We start from the raw sequence: 17,684 nt of genomic DNA, 5'->3' as shown, positions 1-17,684 counted from the left end.
AAACTCCTGGCAAACTAGCTGAGCAGGTGGCTCAATTACCCAGAAAAGGAAGCAAAAGCCTACAGTACCCTAAATATCCTTCAATAACTGACAAGCTCAGCAGCCGAATAATTCAGAAATCAACTGTACAGTCTTCATATTCTCTTTCATTGTTCTGAGGAGGAAAAAATACAGATAAGATGGATAAAGTGGATGGGGAAGATATAGAGCTTTGGCTCCCAGTACGGTTTTATTGATACCCTGGAGCACAGTGAGAGCCCAGGACTAAGAATCATATGAGTTATTCCCCATGCTTGCTAAATGACACCTCTGAAATTCGACTTCATAGATACCTATCTATAAATTCACATGCCTATATTTGCCTGTTTTCAATAGGAGGAAGAAAGTCATTTTGGGCTTATGGGAGCTTATTTAGAAGTATCCTTAATAAGTACGTCATGAGTTTTGCCAAATTAATACATTAATTTTCACAGCAGTCACCAAACATGCCATTATGTCCTGCCAGAAATTTAAAAATACTTTTGATGCAAATTTCAGAAACTGAAAGTAAATGTAAAAGTAAGTGCTACCAACCATCTAAATTCCCTTCATTAGGGCAATCACATTCACACACACACACACACACACACACACACACACACACACGGATTAAAGCCCAGTTTCCTCTTTCTCTATTTTTAAATGTCTAAAAAAGACCAGCTAAAGGCCATGATGAGAGAAGGCCCATTTCACAGCTGAACTGTTTTCATTGATGGGGAAATAGAGCAAGAGGTTGGTAGTGGTGCCTCACACTCAATGGCTAGCTGATCAAGAGCAGGGATTCTTGTCTGAATGGTAGTTTCTGTGCCTGGCAAACAGCAGTGCAGAGGGGCAGTAGGAAGGAGGGAGGGAGCACATTTTTTTTTGCCACATTCCTGTTACCAAGGAAACCGTCTCCTTTGTGTAGTGTTCACAGAGGCACTTGAAGTAGACTCCAACTCAAAGAGTGTGAGCTCCTTGAATTGCATCAGTTTTAACAACGGAAAATTAAAAAGACAAAAGCACCTGACAGAAGGTGGAAAAATACCCTGAAGCTTCTGTGGTGTCTTCCTCGCTTGGAGAGCACTGGGAAGCCAATAACAACAGTTTATTATGAAATATTTGTTGGATATGGAAATTAGATAGGGTAGATAAATGAGAGATTTGAAAGATTGAAAGCTCCCCCCTCCACCCATTATATACTTTTCCTTTGAAGGAGAAACCAGGAATGTAAAGACTGCTTTGGGAATATTTCATGCTGTAATTGCTGTCATTCTAGAAGACTCTGTGGGGTGTTTGGGGCTAACTGTGAGTAGTTCCCAATGACTGAGGCAATGCCATGGGCCTCTTGGACCTACAAGGTTGGGAGCCGGGTGACTGCCATCATTGTTATTAAAATTGTCACACATACTATTCCAAACTGAATCTTTAAATTTTCCATTTGTTTTCTGCCAGTATATAAAAATATTGTATGTTAAATAGTGATTCCTGTATATTGTTCTTATATTCTGCAGTATTGTTAAATTCCCTAACGAGTTCTAGTAGTTGTTTTGTATACTATTTAGAATTTTTTATGTAACTATGTGTGTCATCTGCAAATACAATTTTTACTTCTAAAAAAGACAATGCCACAGAAATGTTGGAAGAATCAGTTTACATGCAAGTATAAAATGAGTTTCGAGTGAGTAAAAATGCTATATTAATAAGGAAGTGGCATGACCCATGATTGCAATACACATGTGTGTCTATCATGTGTACATATATAGGCTCAAAGGCAGAAAAAGAGGACACAAAATAATTCATTATTGTATTGGCATGGAGTTTTTGTGTCTTTTAAAACATTCTTTACTGCAAGTACTGTGCTGTTTGGACAGTCTATAAAAATTACATATGCAGAAGAAAACAAGAATTACCCATTAGAACCTTCTCTTCCTCCTAATTTTTGCCACAATTTTCAGCAAGGCAGGATCTTTTCTCTCAGATTCATACTTTGTATTGTTCTTTTTGATTCACCTCCACAGTAGAAGCTGAGCCTTTCAGACCAGAGAGATCTAGTTAGTCTCAACTGGGGAAATCAAGGTGTCCATCAAGATTCGCGGAAGAGGGCCTCAAGCTTTCTGATCGTCTCAATGTAATACCACACACTCTGGCTAACACTCATAGGTGAGTAATTAGAGTGATATTTGTTGATAAGTTGCTACTGTTGGAAAACAATGCATGCAATGCCTGCATGGAGCTGGCTCAGCAAATTCTACTGCGTGCTCTTAAAATACCTTGGAATGTGTGCTGCACTGCACTATCCTGCATTCGGCAAAGTGTGTTTGGGGCTCTATTCTGGCTCCTCTTTCTGCCATGAATTTCTTATTCTCAAAGCAATTATGACCCACATGGCTCATGAAAAGTGCAATGGTGCTGGACCTAATACAAAAATAAGAATAAAACACAAGAGTAAGAGCATCTGGGAGAATGTTGAAAATTCAATTATGAGTCTCTAGGTGCCTTCAAGGAAATAGTGAGGAATCAGGAAGATGTCAGCAGGCAATTAGGGATTGGTGCCAGTCCTTGAAGGGCATCAAAACCATCATGGCAGCCAGGGAGGGTCAGCAGGCAACTGGGAATAGCACCTGGGAGAGACCCCAGAGGGAGGTCTGTGGCAGCTTCAAGGATTTGGATGAGAGTGTAAGTGTGAAGGCTATTGCATGCTGCTGACATGCTCTTCCAAAGAACAGATGTGCAGAAATGCCTGTGCCATGGAATCATGTTGTAACAGCTGAATCAATTAGTGACCCTACTTGTAAGCATACAAACCACCCTCCCCGCCCCCCCCCCCCCCGCCCCAACCCACCGGCTCTAAAGAGGGTGTGTGAGGTGGCAGTCACTGTGCTTCTTCTAGAATTATACTACTTCTAGACTCACACAATCCTCTAGCCTTCTTGGGCTATAGAGATTACTCCTTAGTTCTGAACTATAATGTTTATGAACCACTCATATGGACAGCCCCACATTTCGGGGCTGTAGGGGGTGATTAGAATTTGTTCTTATGCTGATGGTCTGGGGAAGTGGCAAATGAGCATGTGTGAGTCCAAGCAGACTGGTTTTACTGAATATACATTTACATCCTCACAAAAAGCAGCATCTGAAGGTAGTGGAAAGAAGAAAGAATTTCAGAAACAGTACATTTCAGGGCTTCTGACTTCTGAGGTCGTGTCCTTTAAATTTAATGATGTGTACGCTGCTTTCTGTTCAAAGAAAGAACACCAAAATATCTAAGTGATAGTGAACCCCTTGGAAATGACAAATTTAAACATCATCTGACAATTTCCTGTAGGCACCACTGCATCATTGAACTTGGGAAACAAAATAAAAATAACATTCTTGTGTTGTTTTCCCTTTTTCTATCACTACAAATTTCTGAGTTTTAAGTCACCAACCCTGAGGGTAACTTTATATTGGCTCTCAGGACAATAGGGTGGAGAGATGACGGGTTGGAACTCTTGATGCCACCTCATCAGAAGCTGGGGAAAACCCAGCATCTTCTTTTTAATCATTGGAATGTTGCATCATGTATATCTCTGGAGGAATGAGGTGAGGTGTCCTATCTCATAATGGAAAGGAGTGTGTGGGATGGAAATAAGTTTAATAAATTAAAATGAGGAGAAATTCAGACAACTAAAGCATGATATGAAAATCACCCAGTTCAGAGTGAAAAGCATATTTATTATAAGGAAAAGAAACAAAAAAAAAAAGAGAGAGAGAGGTCCAGAGAATTAAAGATAGAAAGTTAATAAAATGAGAAGATAGATTTGGAGATAGGGAAGCAGAGAATGCGGAGAAGAACTGAAAGAACAAAGTGCTTCCAAAGAAAGGAGGGGCTGAAAAATAAGGCAATTTATCCACGGAGGCATAGCTCTCTGTAGAAATTAATAAGAAATTGGCAACATATTAACAGAAAAGAAAAGGAGGTGAAAATTAAAAGGTTGGGCCAAGACTGCATATCTTAACTTCTCTTCATTTAAGTCTGTGAAACCACCAGGTAAACCTGACCACTTGGAACTAGTAGTTTGGGTTTAGATTTTTTTTTTCTAGAGTTCAGATTCTCTCTTAGGAAAGCTGCACAGAAATGTCAGAATTTTGAAAAAAAAAAAAAAAACCATAATGTGTATGCTTTTCTTGCCACCTTTCTTTCCTTTCCATCTCTAATCCAAATCTTTCTTTTTTTTTTTTTTTCTAACAAACCACTGCTTCCACTTTTGGTTAAATAATACAAGAAAAAAATAAGATACTGCTATGATATGTCTTATTCCCCATCTTTATAGGAAAACAGAAATCCTAACCACATCAGTAGTGCTTAACTGAAAAACAAATGAGTGTGTAAACACCAAAAGGTACATAAAATGCAAAGTGCCAAGCAACTCTTAGAAACATGTTGAATAAGTCCCTTTTACTATAACCGCCTAAGGGACAGAGGGGACCTGACCATCTATATCGTTTTGTTAACCTACAAGACTTTCAGATCTAAAAATAGCATGATTCCTATTATTGCTCTAATAATGTTAACCTTTCTCATAACCCCAGCTTAATACTTCTCATTCCCATTTTTGTAAATGGAATACATAGACCAATTAATGAAAGAAACACACGAACATTTCCATAGAAACCTTTTCCAGACTTGTATTTTCAGAACAGCATGTTCCACAAGGATTTATCCATGTGACTTCCACTGATGTTAACAGAAATCAGACAATTAAATCCCGTGTAACTCTTTGATAATCGACCCCCTCTGCTTTTAGTAACATAATAAAGCAGACACCCAAGGTAAGAATGGAGAATGGTTTCCTCAAGGTGGTCAAGTATAACAATTTCTCCGTAGCTTCTTTGAGTGATTACTGGTTATATGTTTTTTAAAAATGTATTTAAAATACATAAATTAATAAGATTTTAAACATTAACATGCAATGTAAATCATACATAGGATAATTAGACAAAATTTTTTTAAAACTTTCAAATTTGGAGAAGGTGATTTACGATTAAAAAAGAAAATCCCACTGTCTAGAAATTAATGTATCTTATTGATCACACTGGTTTTCCAAATTCTTTCTTTAGCTCTGATGGTCCCTCTATCCATCTCTCTCCATCCCCAAGGGGAAAAAAGTCAAGGGGAGGAATATCATAAGAACAAAGAAAGAGAAGCGCTTTTTCAAAGATAAAACTCCTCTCAGCCGCACTGGCACTCCTTAATAAGTCACACTAAAAATACTGGATTCACTGTCAACCTCACGCAAGTGCTCTGGTTAAATAAATTTATAGACTCCATTAAGGTACATTTTGCCCCATCCCAAATGTGTTTCAGGAACATTAAAGAGACAATAATCCTTTTTCCTACTAGGAGATGTTATTATGAACAATATTCTATCACAACAAAAATAGTACTACTACAAGAAGAAAAAAGCTAAACATACGCTGTTTATTGAACTTCAATGCAGGCCTATCAGGAAAGGAACTGTGGCTTTGGTCTATTTTCAAATATACATGTGTCACAGAAAATGACATCTTCCTGCCAGAGATGCCACCGAGTCCATTCCTTTGTTAAACACTCAAAAGAGAACTAACTGAAGGAAAGAGCTGCCTTGAACACAGGGTGCTCTGAGTAACATTCAGGGTCTGGTTATTCCCTGCCATCTGAACACTTTCAAAACTAGTCAGCTGAAATGAGTGTTGATGGGAACATTATTCCTTTAAATTTATAGAAATCTCTAAATCAAAAAGAAAAAAAATGAGAGAAATAAAAGGAAAAAGAGATTCCTAAATTTCTCAGCACACACAAAAAAACTAACCATACTATCCCCTTGCAAGTGGCCCAAAGGATCTGTGACCTATTTCTCGGGCAAATGTCTGAACTTTGAAAAATGTGTGTATTTGTTTGTTGCTGTGATTATTTTGTTAGGCTGTCTCTCTATCTGATTTCATAACATTTAACTACAGTTTTGCTTTTATCAATATTTGAGATGGCTAAGATATTTCCATTTAGCCTTTTACATCTTCCCAAATTCTCATCTCTCTCTCACACACATCAACACATACACACAGCCACCTAACTTGCTGTGTTCATGCTAACTTGAAAAGAGGTACACACATTATTCATTCTTTCAACATTTCTGAGTGCTGCTGTGTAGTGCAATCATGTTATATTTACTGTCTATCTCAAAATTTGGATCTGTAAACATGAATACACTAATTCTAATATTTACTAGCTATAATTCATAAGAGTCATATGCTAACTGTGAAGTATTAATTTTTGCCTGAAATGTAAACGATGTTAAATCAAAGAGTGAATTTAGGTAGGTTTTTTTTCCCTTTGAAACACCTTATGCACAGGCCAGTCATGATTAAAAATTTGTTATGACATTGCTCTCCAGATGGCAGACCATTAGCATCCACATCCCCTAGGAGTGTGCTCGAAAAGTTAAATCTCAGGACTTACCCCAGAACTACTGTGTCAAAATATGCATTTGATCAAGATCCTGGGTGGTGTATATGCTCACTGAAGTTGGGGCAGCACTGGCTACAGTAACCCTCCCTCATAAACCCACAACATGTGAGGTGGTGAGAATGGCATTTATAAGCTGTTCTCAAGAATCCAGAGAGGCATGGAAAAATCCAGTGGCTTGTTATATAGTTAGTATTTCTGACAGGCTGAACCCTCCAATTCTATGATTCTTCAGTGAAGAACTCCCTATACATAAAAGGTTTTCTGCATATGTAGAATGGAGGTTTGAATCAATGCAATCTATATCCTAAAGGTCTATGTGTCCCTAAAGATTCCTGGATTATTCTGTTATCCCATCATCAGTTAGCAAAATAACAAACAGGATCTAACATTCTCTTCCCTGGTTTTCTCTTCCCTGGGTGTTCTTCCGTAAGCTTTTAATTGACATATATTTTGAATTCATGGCAAAAATTCTTTATCTGCATCCATCATTCTTCTCTCTGATTAACGGGACAATGGGAAGCCTGTTGCAAGGCTTTGTCTCTCCTCTTTAATAGGACAGAGAAAGACAATACTCTAAGAGGTGGGGATACTCTGATTTCTGTCTTATGAAGTGGAAGGGGTGATAACACATCTCCAAATATTCTGGATATTGTTTTACTCTTGTTTGCATGCTCTCCTTATAACCTGCATGTGGTACTAAGTTCAAATACCCAAGGGCAGAATTTCACAATCAGACTTTGTCACACGGAGTAAGTCTGCTGGGTTTCTGAAACCTACATTTGTCACTGAATCTATAAAGATGGAGGTAGTAGAAGCCCCCTTTCTGGCTCTGACAAGAAAGACTCCACTGAGCAGGAGGCCGACCTTCCACAGTTTCCTCATTTAACCAAACGAACATTTAAATTCTGTCTCTACTATTCATACCTCATGATGGCTGTTCAGCAGAGTGTAAGAGAAAATCCAAGTGAGGCTTATGTTAAATACTAGTGAAAGAGTTAGTAAAGCAGCTCAAACAATTTTGAAGACCTCTGTCACTGTCTCCTGCAAGGATTCCAACTCTGCTTTGCAAGGTGGGTTGGCTCGTCATTGACCCAACACAGAGCCCTGACGGAACCAGAGCAGGAGTAAATTAAATAGGTCTAAGGAAGCCCTACAAAAGCTGCACAGGTTTTTGCAATATGATGCAATATTTAAGACTTATTTTTCATGGTTTCCTTCTGAGCTATAATTTGAAAAGTAAAACATATTCATGGAAATTGCTCTATGAAACTGATTTTTACCCAAATGAAGGATCCAGCAGATGGTTGGGAGTGGGAGAATGGCCAGGAAAGGGATTTAAAAAGCAGAGGTAAGAGGCATCTCCAGAGTTTTCATAATCTACACCAAAGGATTTGCTGCAGTTATAAACTAATCGAATTAAGGGTTCCCTCAAGTATTGTGTTTCCCCCCTTCCTGCTCTGCTGACAGTCTATCTTCCTATTACTCTACTTTCATGACATTTAAGAATCCAAGCTCTCCTGGTCTACAAGAAAATCAGCAGTTTTGGACTGCCTGTTGTAAACAGTATTCCATATTATTCTTCTACCTAAACCTAAAGTAACATTATTGGCATTAAGAAAAGTGCTAAAGCCTGGCACGTGAGGGATGTAGACAACAGTGTCTAGGAACAGCTTACCCATACCTCATTGGTCATAGGGTCTTACCTTCCAGATATTTTCATGGAATGTTTCTTTTTTTTAGGGAATCAAACATGTCTTAATTATTTGAGGAAAAAAATGATAACATGCTTTGAATAACTTCAAAGTCTCCCCTGCATCCTTGGACTTCAGAGAAACTGGAGGTAACCTTTGCCTTGAGATTCATGTCAGGACTGGAGGAAGTCTTAGAGCTGGAGTCGTGACTATCACCTTTCAGCCACAGATAGAACTAGTAAGCAGAACATCAGCAAAAATACAGAAGATCTGAACAACAAAATAAACTGACAGGATTTTAATTGACAAGTCTAAAACATTCCACCAAACAACAGCAGAATACCCAATTGTTTTCAGGAGTTTAGATCATATCCTGGTCCGTGAAACCAACCTCAACAATCTTTTAAGAGTTAAAATCATACAGAGCATATTCTTTGACTGTAATGGAATCAGTCTAGAATCAATAACAGAAATACAACAGGAAAACCTCCAAATGCTTGAGTATTAAACAAAACACCTCTAAATAATCCATAGATCAAGGAGGAAATCTCACAGGAAATAAAAAATATATATACAGATGAATGAAAATAGAAATAAAGCACATAAAAATATGTGGCACACTCTTAAAGCAGGGCTATCGCACAAAATGCTGGCATTAGAAAAGAGAAAAAGTCTTAAAACAATGATCTCACCTCCTACCTCAAGAAATTACATAAAGCAATATAAAATAAAGCTAAAGTGTGCAGAAGCAGGAAAATAGAAAAGGCAAGAACAGAAATCAATGAAATCAAAACAATAAAACAATGGAGAAAATCAATGAAATATAGTGGTAGGTCTTTGAAAAGATCAGTGAAATTGATAAACCTAGTGAGACTTACAAAACTAAGAAATGAGAATTTAAAAATCACCAACAGTAAGAATAAAACAGGATATCTCAACATATCCTGCAGCCATTCAAAGTATAATAAAGAAATAACCACTAATAACTCTTCCACTTATAAATCCCACAACTTAGAAGAAATGAACCAATTCCTCAATGACCACAGAGGACCAAAACTCAGCAAAAGTGAGACAGATCACCTGAATACTCTTATAACCATAACAATTTCATAATTAAAGGCTCTAGGAATTATATTCACATGAAAAGTAAAAAATAATGCTTCTGAAAATCCCCAGGCTCAGACAGGGTCACTGGAGGATTTAACATTTAAGGAAGAGTCAGCACCATTTTTACACAATTCTTTCCAAAAAACAGAAGAGGAGGGAATGCTCCCCAACTTATTTTCTGAGGCCATTATTATCCTGACACCCAAACCAGGACTTATTCATCTCTACATGCCCACTTAGGCAAGTGTATAGGGCCCTACAAGCCCATTTTTGTGGCTTTTAGGAAACGTGCAGGATTGTGGAGAATGGAGAATGAAGCTACCTATACTTCTTTTTTAGTCAAACTGAGAAGGGAATTTGGACTTGGAGACGAGATTCAAGACAAATTCTTTTTTTTTTTTTTCTCTCTCTCTCTCTCTCCCTCTTTTCAATATGTGATCCGCACATAAATGTTTCAGCTGTGCTCTGTCATTTGCTGTCAGTGACCAGCTCTGCACAGGAATAGGAAAGCCTGTGGTGGGTTGGGAGCCAAAGTCCAGAGTTCCCCCATTTGTTCTGCTATTAGTCAAACTGCGTACTTGGGTAATTAATTAAATGCTATCTACCTCCGAAACATGGGCCTGCTGGTTTAGTGCCAACGTGCTCATTTCTCTGTGATTGTCCATGACAGGAAATAAAGGCAACACTAGTAACTCTGTTCATAGGATTATGATAAAGTGGTTAATGTGCAAGTTTAAAACCAGGCCAGCCTGGATTGTCCTCCCAATCTGATCAACCCTGGGACCCTAAGTAACTTATTTCTGAACAGGGGTGTTCACAGCTACTATTTCCCTTGTAAATTTGTGGTGGGGATGAGGCAATGCAGTGTTTATAAAGACTTAGCATAGCAACTAGCACATTAGAGACCTAACTGACGATGGCTAGAATTACTACTAACATGTTTGTGACCTTAAAAATGTTTTTAAACCAGGATAAAGGCATAGCAACATAGGTATTAAGTAAAAGTGATATGCTAACTAAGAAAGCCTAAAACATTATGAAATGAAAGGCTTGCTCATCAGCACTTTATTTTGGTATTTGACCCCTGGGACAGCCACCTGTTCTCAGGTGGGACACCCTTGCTTCTAAGTCTTTCAAAGCTGGAAGGATTTGAAAACCACAGCCTTTTTAGCTCTAACCCGATAAGTGTCTTTTTATGCAATTTCCAGTCATCAACAACTGCCTTGTAAAGAAAATGATCTACCTTCACTGTGTGGGTACCTGATAACGTTAAGTTGACAACACATCTTTTTTTCCATTAGAGACACTTCTCTATTAATGGTTTTTATTTACCTTGTATGCACAGCTACAAAATTCAAAGATTACTGTTCAAATCTATCACTTAATGCCTTCAAAATTTTGTTTATAAAGAAGTGTAGGCTTCTTCTTCCAGATGCTTAGCACCTTGATCACCCACTGTTAGTGTAAAGAGTCCAAAATCACCAGGAGGAAGAATTTATATACCCCTATTGAGCCTCAGGGTAATGCAGGTGTCCTATTTAGTCAGTTGTGGAGTATCTGATTTTCTTTATAAAAATTCACTGTGTGTAATCTTAGGGCCTAGGAAAGGTGTTGTGACTCATGGAGATTTCAATTTGGTCAAGAATGTAGGACAAAGGGATGCTTTTCACTACAATTAAATAAAGACTAAGAACAGTGTTGAGAAGCAAACTCTCATTTGGTTATAACTGAGACAAATTTGCTCCATGCTAACACCTAACCACATGATGTGGAGCTTACTGTAAGCAGGCTAATCAGTACCAGATGAAGGTGGGAGAAGGTCAGATCACAGAGGAAAGAGAGCAGGAGGTGGAAGGAAGGGCAAGAGCAAGTCAGGGCATCACTGTGGGATGGTGCCAGCCCAACCCTGGTCCCAAGATCGATTTACAGAGAGAGAGGGCCTTTCCTCAAGCTCCTCCAGGAAATGTGGCTCCCCCAGGTATCCATCATGTTCCTTTGGGAAGTCTCTGTTAGTGTCACTAAACTCAGCAAAAGGCCTCCTAGCTATAGTCATGTACTGTCAAGGAGCCATTGAATTAAGCTGGATTACCAGGATTTTGTTAGCAGAGGTGATTCTTAGTGATGCCAGGGGACACCATCTGTCTTCCCAAACCTTTAGTAAATTCGACAGTGTGGTGGAAACTGTATTGAGATCTTAGGCTGATATCGGTGTCGTGGTCTCAAATGCCAAGAGCTTGAAGGTCTCATGTGTATGTTGATGCTGCCACTTTCAGGAGGACATCATTCACACATGATCTCCCCAGTCCGTACTGACCACCTTAGCTCCACTCACCTCCTTGCCACCTGAAGCACTTCTATTTTGGATATGATATTACTTTAAAATGCACCCTTCTAATTACAGTGTCATTACAGCGCCGTGGAGGGGGCATTTCCATGGTGAGGTGGGAGCACAGGATAAGTCAATGCCTCCAGGCTGCCATGGAATGTAGCTGGGGCCAGTTAGGTCTCTGTAGATTGGTTAGATTGGGGGGAGCTTCTGCATCCCCAAATTCTCCCACCACGTTTTAAAAAAGATAAAAAATGTCACAATGTTCTCACTAGTGTTGACACTCACTAACAAAGTTAGTGGAGAAGGATCAAGAGGAGCATGAGGCTTGTCCTAAGTCTACTTCTGTTGCCCAGTGAACATAGTCATCCAACTTTCTCAGCCCCTCACACAGACCTGGTGTATCCAGGTTTAGTAAGTTCCAGAATGTTTGTAACCGTACGCCTGCATAGGAACTATACCCTAACACAACCCTGAAATAGCTCTTTAGGAAACTCAAATAATGGCAGTAAACTAAAATTTAGTCAGTCATTATCATTAGACATCTGCATCTTTCTTCTACAGGCATTGGTAGCCAAAAGGAAAACTTCACAGTGGACTCTGGACCAGCAGGTAGGAGTCTTAAATTCACTCTGGCAAACATTAGCAGGAGGAATGCAAGCAGCCACATTACTAGAGTACATACCTAACCTCATGGCATAGTTACCACCAAGTGATAGAAGTATAATATTTTCTAACAATCAGAGAAAATATTACCAACTCTTTTCTTCAAGTAACTATTTTAAACCCTTTTGTCTTCTTATTGCTATAAAAATGTAAAGTCAATTCAGAAGTCAATATGTATTTTCCCCCCAAACTATTACAGTGTTGAAACAAAAGGGCATCTGGCTGGTTGCTCTACATTTCTTTAATTCTTCTCCCACAGACTTTAAATAGGCCATGAGATGAACTAAAGAGTATTTACCTATCTATGATACAGAAAAATTGAGGCATTTCCCCAATCTGATAAGATGCTAGTCGTGTCTGCATTCATACTTTTGGGGTGTCTGCTCTTGGTGTTAGCCCTTGGCAAGGACTGTGCTTATTATTAGCTCATAAAAATTGCACACCTCCTGTACACCACACATGTCTGTACATATCATATGCATATACATATAATCAGCATAGAGATCAGATGGCCGAACAGCCAGCCGTTCAGGAGCAGCATTGGGAGCACGTGCTGTAGTAAAACCTACTTACGGAAGGCAGAGTCTCCCAGTCAGGCGGTCTTCGGCATGGCAATTAGTGGTTTCCCCTGCAGGGTGGTCATCAGGAAGGACACAAGCCTCTCCCTAGCACAAGTCACTCAGCCCTGCTGGGTTCCTGCTGCTCTCTGGGCACTGGCATGCCATTAGGAGTGTGACACAGTAGGGAAAGAGACCGGTTCACTGTGAGACCTGCTACTCACTCTCGTACAGTGTATCGGCCCCCCTTCCCACTGCACAGTGGCTGCCAAGCTCTGGGCGGGAGGCGTGTGGCCCTCGAGAAAGTGAGCCATGGAGTCAGAGTTCCACCGGGACATGGGCTGCAGTGTCAGGGGCCTTCTTCTAAAGACAGGACTTTTTAGGATGGTATAGAAACAACCTAACTTGGTCCCCTCTAGCCTTAGGAACAGGGGAAGGATTTTCTTCAAGTTGAAAACAAAAGCGAAAAGAAAAGAGAAAAGAAAAGAAAGAAAAGGTATGAACTAGGAAGATAAGGATGCGGTCAGCACTCTGGTTTAAAAGAAACTAAGAAGATCCAAAAATAATTTATGGAAGCTGTATTTAGCATGCATGTCTGGGGTGCCAGAGTGACGAGGGCTTCACCTTCTTGTACCTGTTACTTTTCCACACAGCATTAATCCAATGCTCGGTTATCTTCTCTGGGTAAGGGAAATGAGGCAATTTAAATTGCCAAGCTTGGATACTCATCCAAAGAGGACAGCTGAGAGATTTACATGCAAAAATCACTGGGTTAGGGGAGGACATGGAAAACGGATTCTAAGTACCTGCTTGCTGTGCTGTTTGTGGCATCTGCTGACTCCTCTGAGCACTGTACTGAACTGAGGCCAGGGGCCGGTACTGCTGCGTGGTTGAGGTAGGGTACTGACCAGATGGATAATAATACACAGACATCTGTGGAAGAGAGGAAAACCAGAGGGGATGAGAAATGTATGTATAAAAAGTAACATTTTTAAACAGAAATATATGGTCATGTTATGATGTACCATGACTGCAGTACATTGTAAAGATGGCAATGACCACCAAACATGTCACCCTGCTCTATGTGCGCATGCATGCATATTACCCTTCTCATGAAGATGTGAAATCTAGCCCCCAAGCTCTTGCCATCTGGGCTGATTCTGTGACTCTCTTTGACCAATGTCCTGAGGCAGAAATAGTGACTTCTGAGACTTGCAAGCCAGGTGCTTAAAGAAGACTTGCACTTCTGCTCACACACAAGAGGAGCACCCAGTCATCAGAAAAAGAAGTTTAGGCCATCCTGCTAGAGAAAGAGGCCATGTGGAGAAGACAGGCATCCAGTGGATGGCCTACACTGATGTTCTGGCCATGTGAGCAAGGCCATCCCCAGTCACGCTGCTGGAGCCATTACCACACGAAGCAGAGCTGAACCAGCCTTGCTGAGTCCTGCTCTAATTGCTGACCTAGTCGTGAGCAGCATAATGGTTGTTATCTTAAAACAGTGGATTTTGTGTTTTCAAAATGAAACAAGAGTGAATAGAAACAGTCATCTACAACAACAAAAAGTTTATGGTAGTTTTAAATATTCTATCTAATGTGAATTATTTTTCTAATGGATACACAAGTGAGATGTGAAAATTGCGAATCTCTAGCCAGCAAGGAGCAGGGGGTTGGAATTACAAAATATGGTCAAGTCTGTCAAAGCACTTGGCGGAGTAATTGCACATAGCCAGTATCCAAAAGAATTTATGTTCAATCTGATAAAAGGAAATGATGTATAAAATATTGTTTATGTCACCTGCTGTCACTTTCTAGTGACTGGGAATGTCTGATAATATTCTAATTACTTCGAATAAGATTCCAATCAAATGTTTCTTGAAAGGCTTTCTTGCCTGCCTCAGTTCATTTATATTAAGGCTGATCTCTTATTAATCTTAAAGGTTTTTTTCATCTCTGGGCTTCTGACCATTCTTCTACCATCTTCTTTAAAGTGTAGACAGATGTATATCAGGACACATCCTACAAGTATCATGCGCACAAAATAAAATTACCAGCCATCTCTACTTGACACCTGTGATTTTAATGGGTATTTTATTTTCTGATTTGAGCATGTCAAATAGGAAACACTTTTATTCAATCTTGCAATTGAAACACACATACTGTTTTCCTGCCTTACCATAAAGTAGGAACAAAAGATAACTTAGTTTGTGTTGAGCTGTGGTTCTGCAAACCCATGAAATTGTCATGAATTCTTTTTAAAGATTTTATTTATTCATGAGAGACACCCAGACAGAGGCAGAGACACAGGCAGAGGGAAAAGCAGGCTCCCTGCAGGAAGCCTGATGCAGGGCTCCATCCCAGGACCCTGGGATCATGACCTGAGCCAAAGGCAAACACTTAACCACTGAGCCACCCAAGTCCAGGTGCCCCAGAATTTTTATGAATTATAATTCTGACTGGCAATATGGATATCCAAGGGTAAGAGACTGAACGAGTCTCCATCAAACATGGGTCAGTATCTGGCAACTAATTGATTGTACATTTTATTTATAGTGATTTTTTCCTTCCTATTCCTCCCTTTCTTTGTAAGGCAGTTAACAATAAAAACCCAAATAATCCTAGAGTATTAACAGGTTTTAGTTATGCTTTGGTAAATCATGGTGCTAGTAAAGATTACTACCATTATGCATCAGATCCTTCCTCAAATTAAGAACAACTATTATGGAATTTATTCATGTACCTATATTTCTATGTTCTTTGGGAAGAATAAAAGTTTGTTCCTTTAGGAAAGGAACTTGTTTCCTTGCTTATGGAATCCTTTCTTGACTTGGTTCAATATAAGCTCATAAATATGTTACCCAATCCTAGGGCTCTTCTCTCACATTCAATATGAAACATGAAAATACCTTCACGGATGAGGGCCAGAGTTCAAACACTTGAAAAAGTCCTGATGAGCACTAATGGTTTAGATGAAAGTATGATGTCTTGAGGGAAGCCTCAATTTTTAGTACGTAGTTGTCCTGTTTTGTTCTTGGTTTTTTCCTCCCACCCTATCTTCTTTGAAACCCTGACAGGCTGTGCTAGAGGTTTGATCACCTCCATCCAGTTCCTCCCCCAAGTAGAGCATTGGTCAGCTCTGAGGAGTTAGAGCTCCCAATTATATGAAGCAAATGGGACATGGACACGTGGCTCACCCTCATCCTCCTCCATGGAGCAAGCTGTTGAGTGGGACCAAGAGGAGTCATCAAAGGATCCAAATGAAAGGTTGGAAGGGATAAAACAGTAAAGATAGCTTCCAAAAGGAGAAAATGTATATTTTCAACAACTATGTATACTTTAAAACACATGGAGAACCAAATTATGAGTAGATTAGGAGAGGAAGGAAATAAATGAGAAAGAAGAAGGAGCCTTATTTAAAACGAAGAAAGCCTCTTCTCCCCACCTTCTTCAAGTCCCTCTTTGCCTTCTCCATGTGTTTCTTCCTTAACCTTCCAGGGGGTGCTCAGAAGGCCTACATAACACGGCAGACAAAACTGACTTCAAGGTTATTAAGTAGGTTCACTCTCTGCATGCATTTCATGTATTTCCATATGCTTGAGGATTATACCTCGAGTTCTTTTCATTGTTCCATAGTTGAGTAAGCAAGCTTTAAAATGTTTACTAAATTGAAACTCACAATGGATTATATCCTGTACCTAAGAAGTTCATGGATGTCCAGACTGACCATGAAACATGAACATCTGTTTTGGGTTTTTTTTCTACTCCCCTCCCTTTCTATTTCTAAATCTTTTGAAGAAGAGATGAAAGCATTTCTGTTGCAGACACACCAGGGGTTCTGAGTTGTCTTTGCTCCTGTGGTGCACTAATATTGAAATTCATTCATCAAGGATTTTTTTTTTAAAGCCTTTTAAAAAGTCTCCAATTAAATATCTTCCAGCTCTTCTCCTTGATAGCAGAAATGGGTAAGAACACTTAGATGCTGTTTAGGATAAAAGAGCTACAATATTTTTCCCATTAATTAAACTGAAAGTATTTAATTTATTACTAAAATAATTAATATATTAATGAGGCCCTTTCTCCTGTAACTTAAAATTATTTTTTCAGATCTCCTTAAATCCTCCTAGTAAAGAGATACTGCAGAGAAGACAACTGAAGATGAACAATTAATTAATCATCCAAAACAAAATGAACAACTGAATGAAAGCCATTTCATGGTGAAGGGTTCTGCATGGCTTGAAAATAAAATAATTTATTCAATATGTTAAGGCAGTGAAACAAATAATACAAAGGTGACACTGTACTTTAAACAGCTCATCCAATGCAGTATTTCTTAATTAGGATGGGATTTGCTTGGGATATATGTGCCTTGAAAATGGACCAGAAAATGCCTCTGTGCATTTTACATCTTGACAGTAATCACTTGCAATATTCTGCAAGGGATACCCAGGAGAGCACCAGAGATGTTTGGTGGTGAACAGTAACAGATAATCAGTCTTCAAAAAGACAGTAAAAATCAGTGATCTGTGGTGTCTTACATGCTCAAGTCAATTAAATATGATTAATGACTACCTGTGAGAGCACGTAGGAGCTCTGCCTCCCCCTTGGGAGAGGAAAGGACAGTGGATGTCCACTTTAGCTTCCTCTTTTTTATTCATAGGGGAGCTCCTGCCTGGAGCACCAGATTAGCTCCAGAAAATGCCTAAGGAAAAACCACATTTCTAGAGAGCATCAGGGGAGAGTTGAAAGTCCCTGAGGAGCAGGTTCTCTTCTTCCTTCGTGCTTTCAATTCCTAGGTAATCCAGTGAGCAAGACATTGCACAGGAGGGAAT

At 39.4% G+C, this 17,684-nt stretch overlaps 1 protein-coding gene and 1 long non-coding RNA gene across 27 annotated transcripts in view; one reads left to right on the top strand and one right to left on the bottom strand.

The window, feature by feature from the left end:
• ARPP21 (cAMP regulated phosphoprotein 21) overlaps positions 1-17,684 on the bottom strand; it is a 155,004-nt gene that overhangs the window by 36,677 nt on the left and 100,643 nt on the right. For all 26 annotated transcript variants that reach the window (XM_025461382.3, XM_025461384.3, XM_035705322.2 and 23 more), the window contains one exon: positions 13,662-13,788. In XM_025461382.3, the coding sequence (XP_025317167.1) occupies positions 13,662-13,788 (127 nt within the window). The remainder of the gene's footprint in view (positions 1-13,661; positions 13,789-17,684) is intronic.
• LOC112668790 (uncharacterized) lies at positions 955-17,119 on the top strand. Its single transcript, XR_003141872.3, has 5 exons — positions 955-1,326; positions 2,040-2,181; positions 12,197-12,244; positions 15,930-16,119; positions 16,960-17,119. It is a non-coding gene; the product is annotated as an uncharacterized LOC112668790 (long non-coding RNA).

Source organism: Canis lupus, chromosome 23 (genome assembly GCF_003254725.2).
Source record: "Canis lupus dingo isolate Sandy chromosome 23, ASM325472v2, whole genome shotgun sequence".
Taxonomy (NCBI): Eukaryota; Metazoa; Chordata; class Mammalia; order Carnivora; family Canidae; genus Canis; species Canis lupus.
The sequence above is the reverse complement of the archived record's forward strand: the minus strand, read 5'-3'. Positions and strand labels throughout refer to the sequence as shown.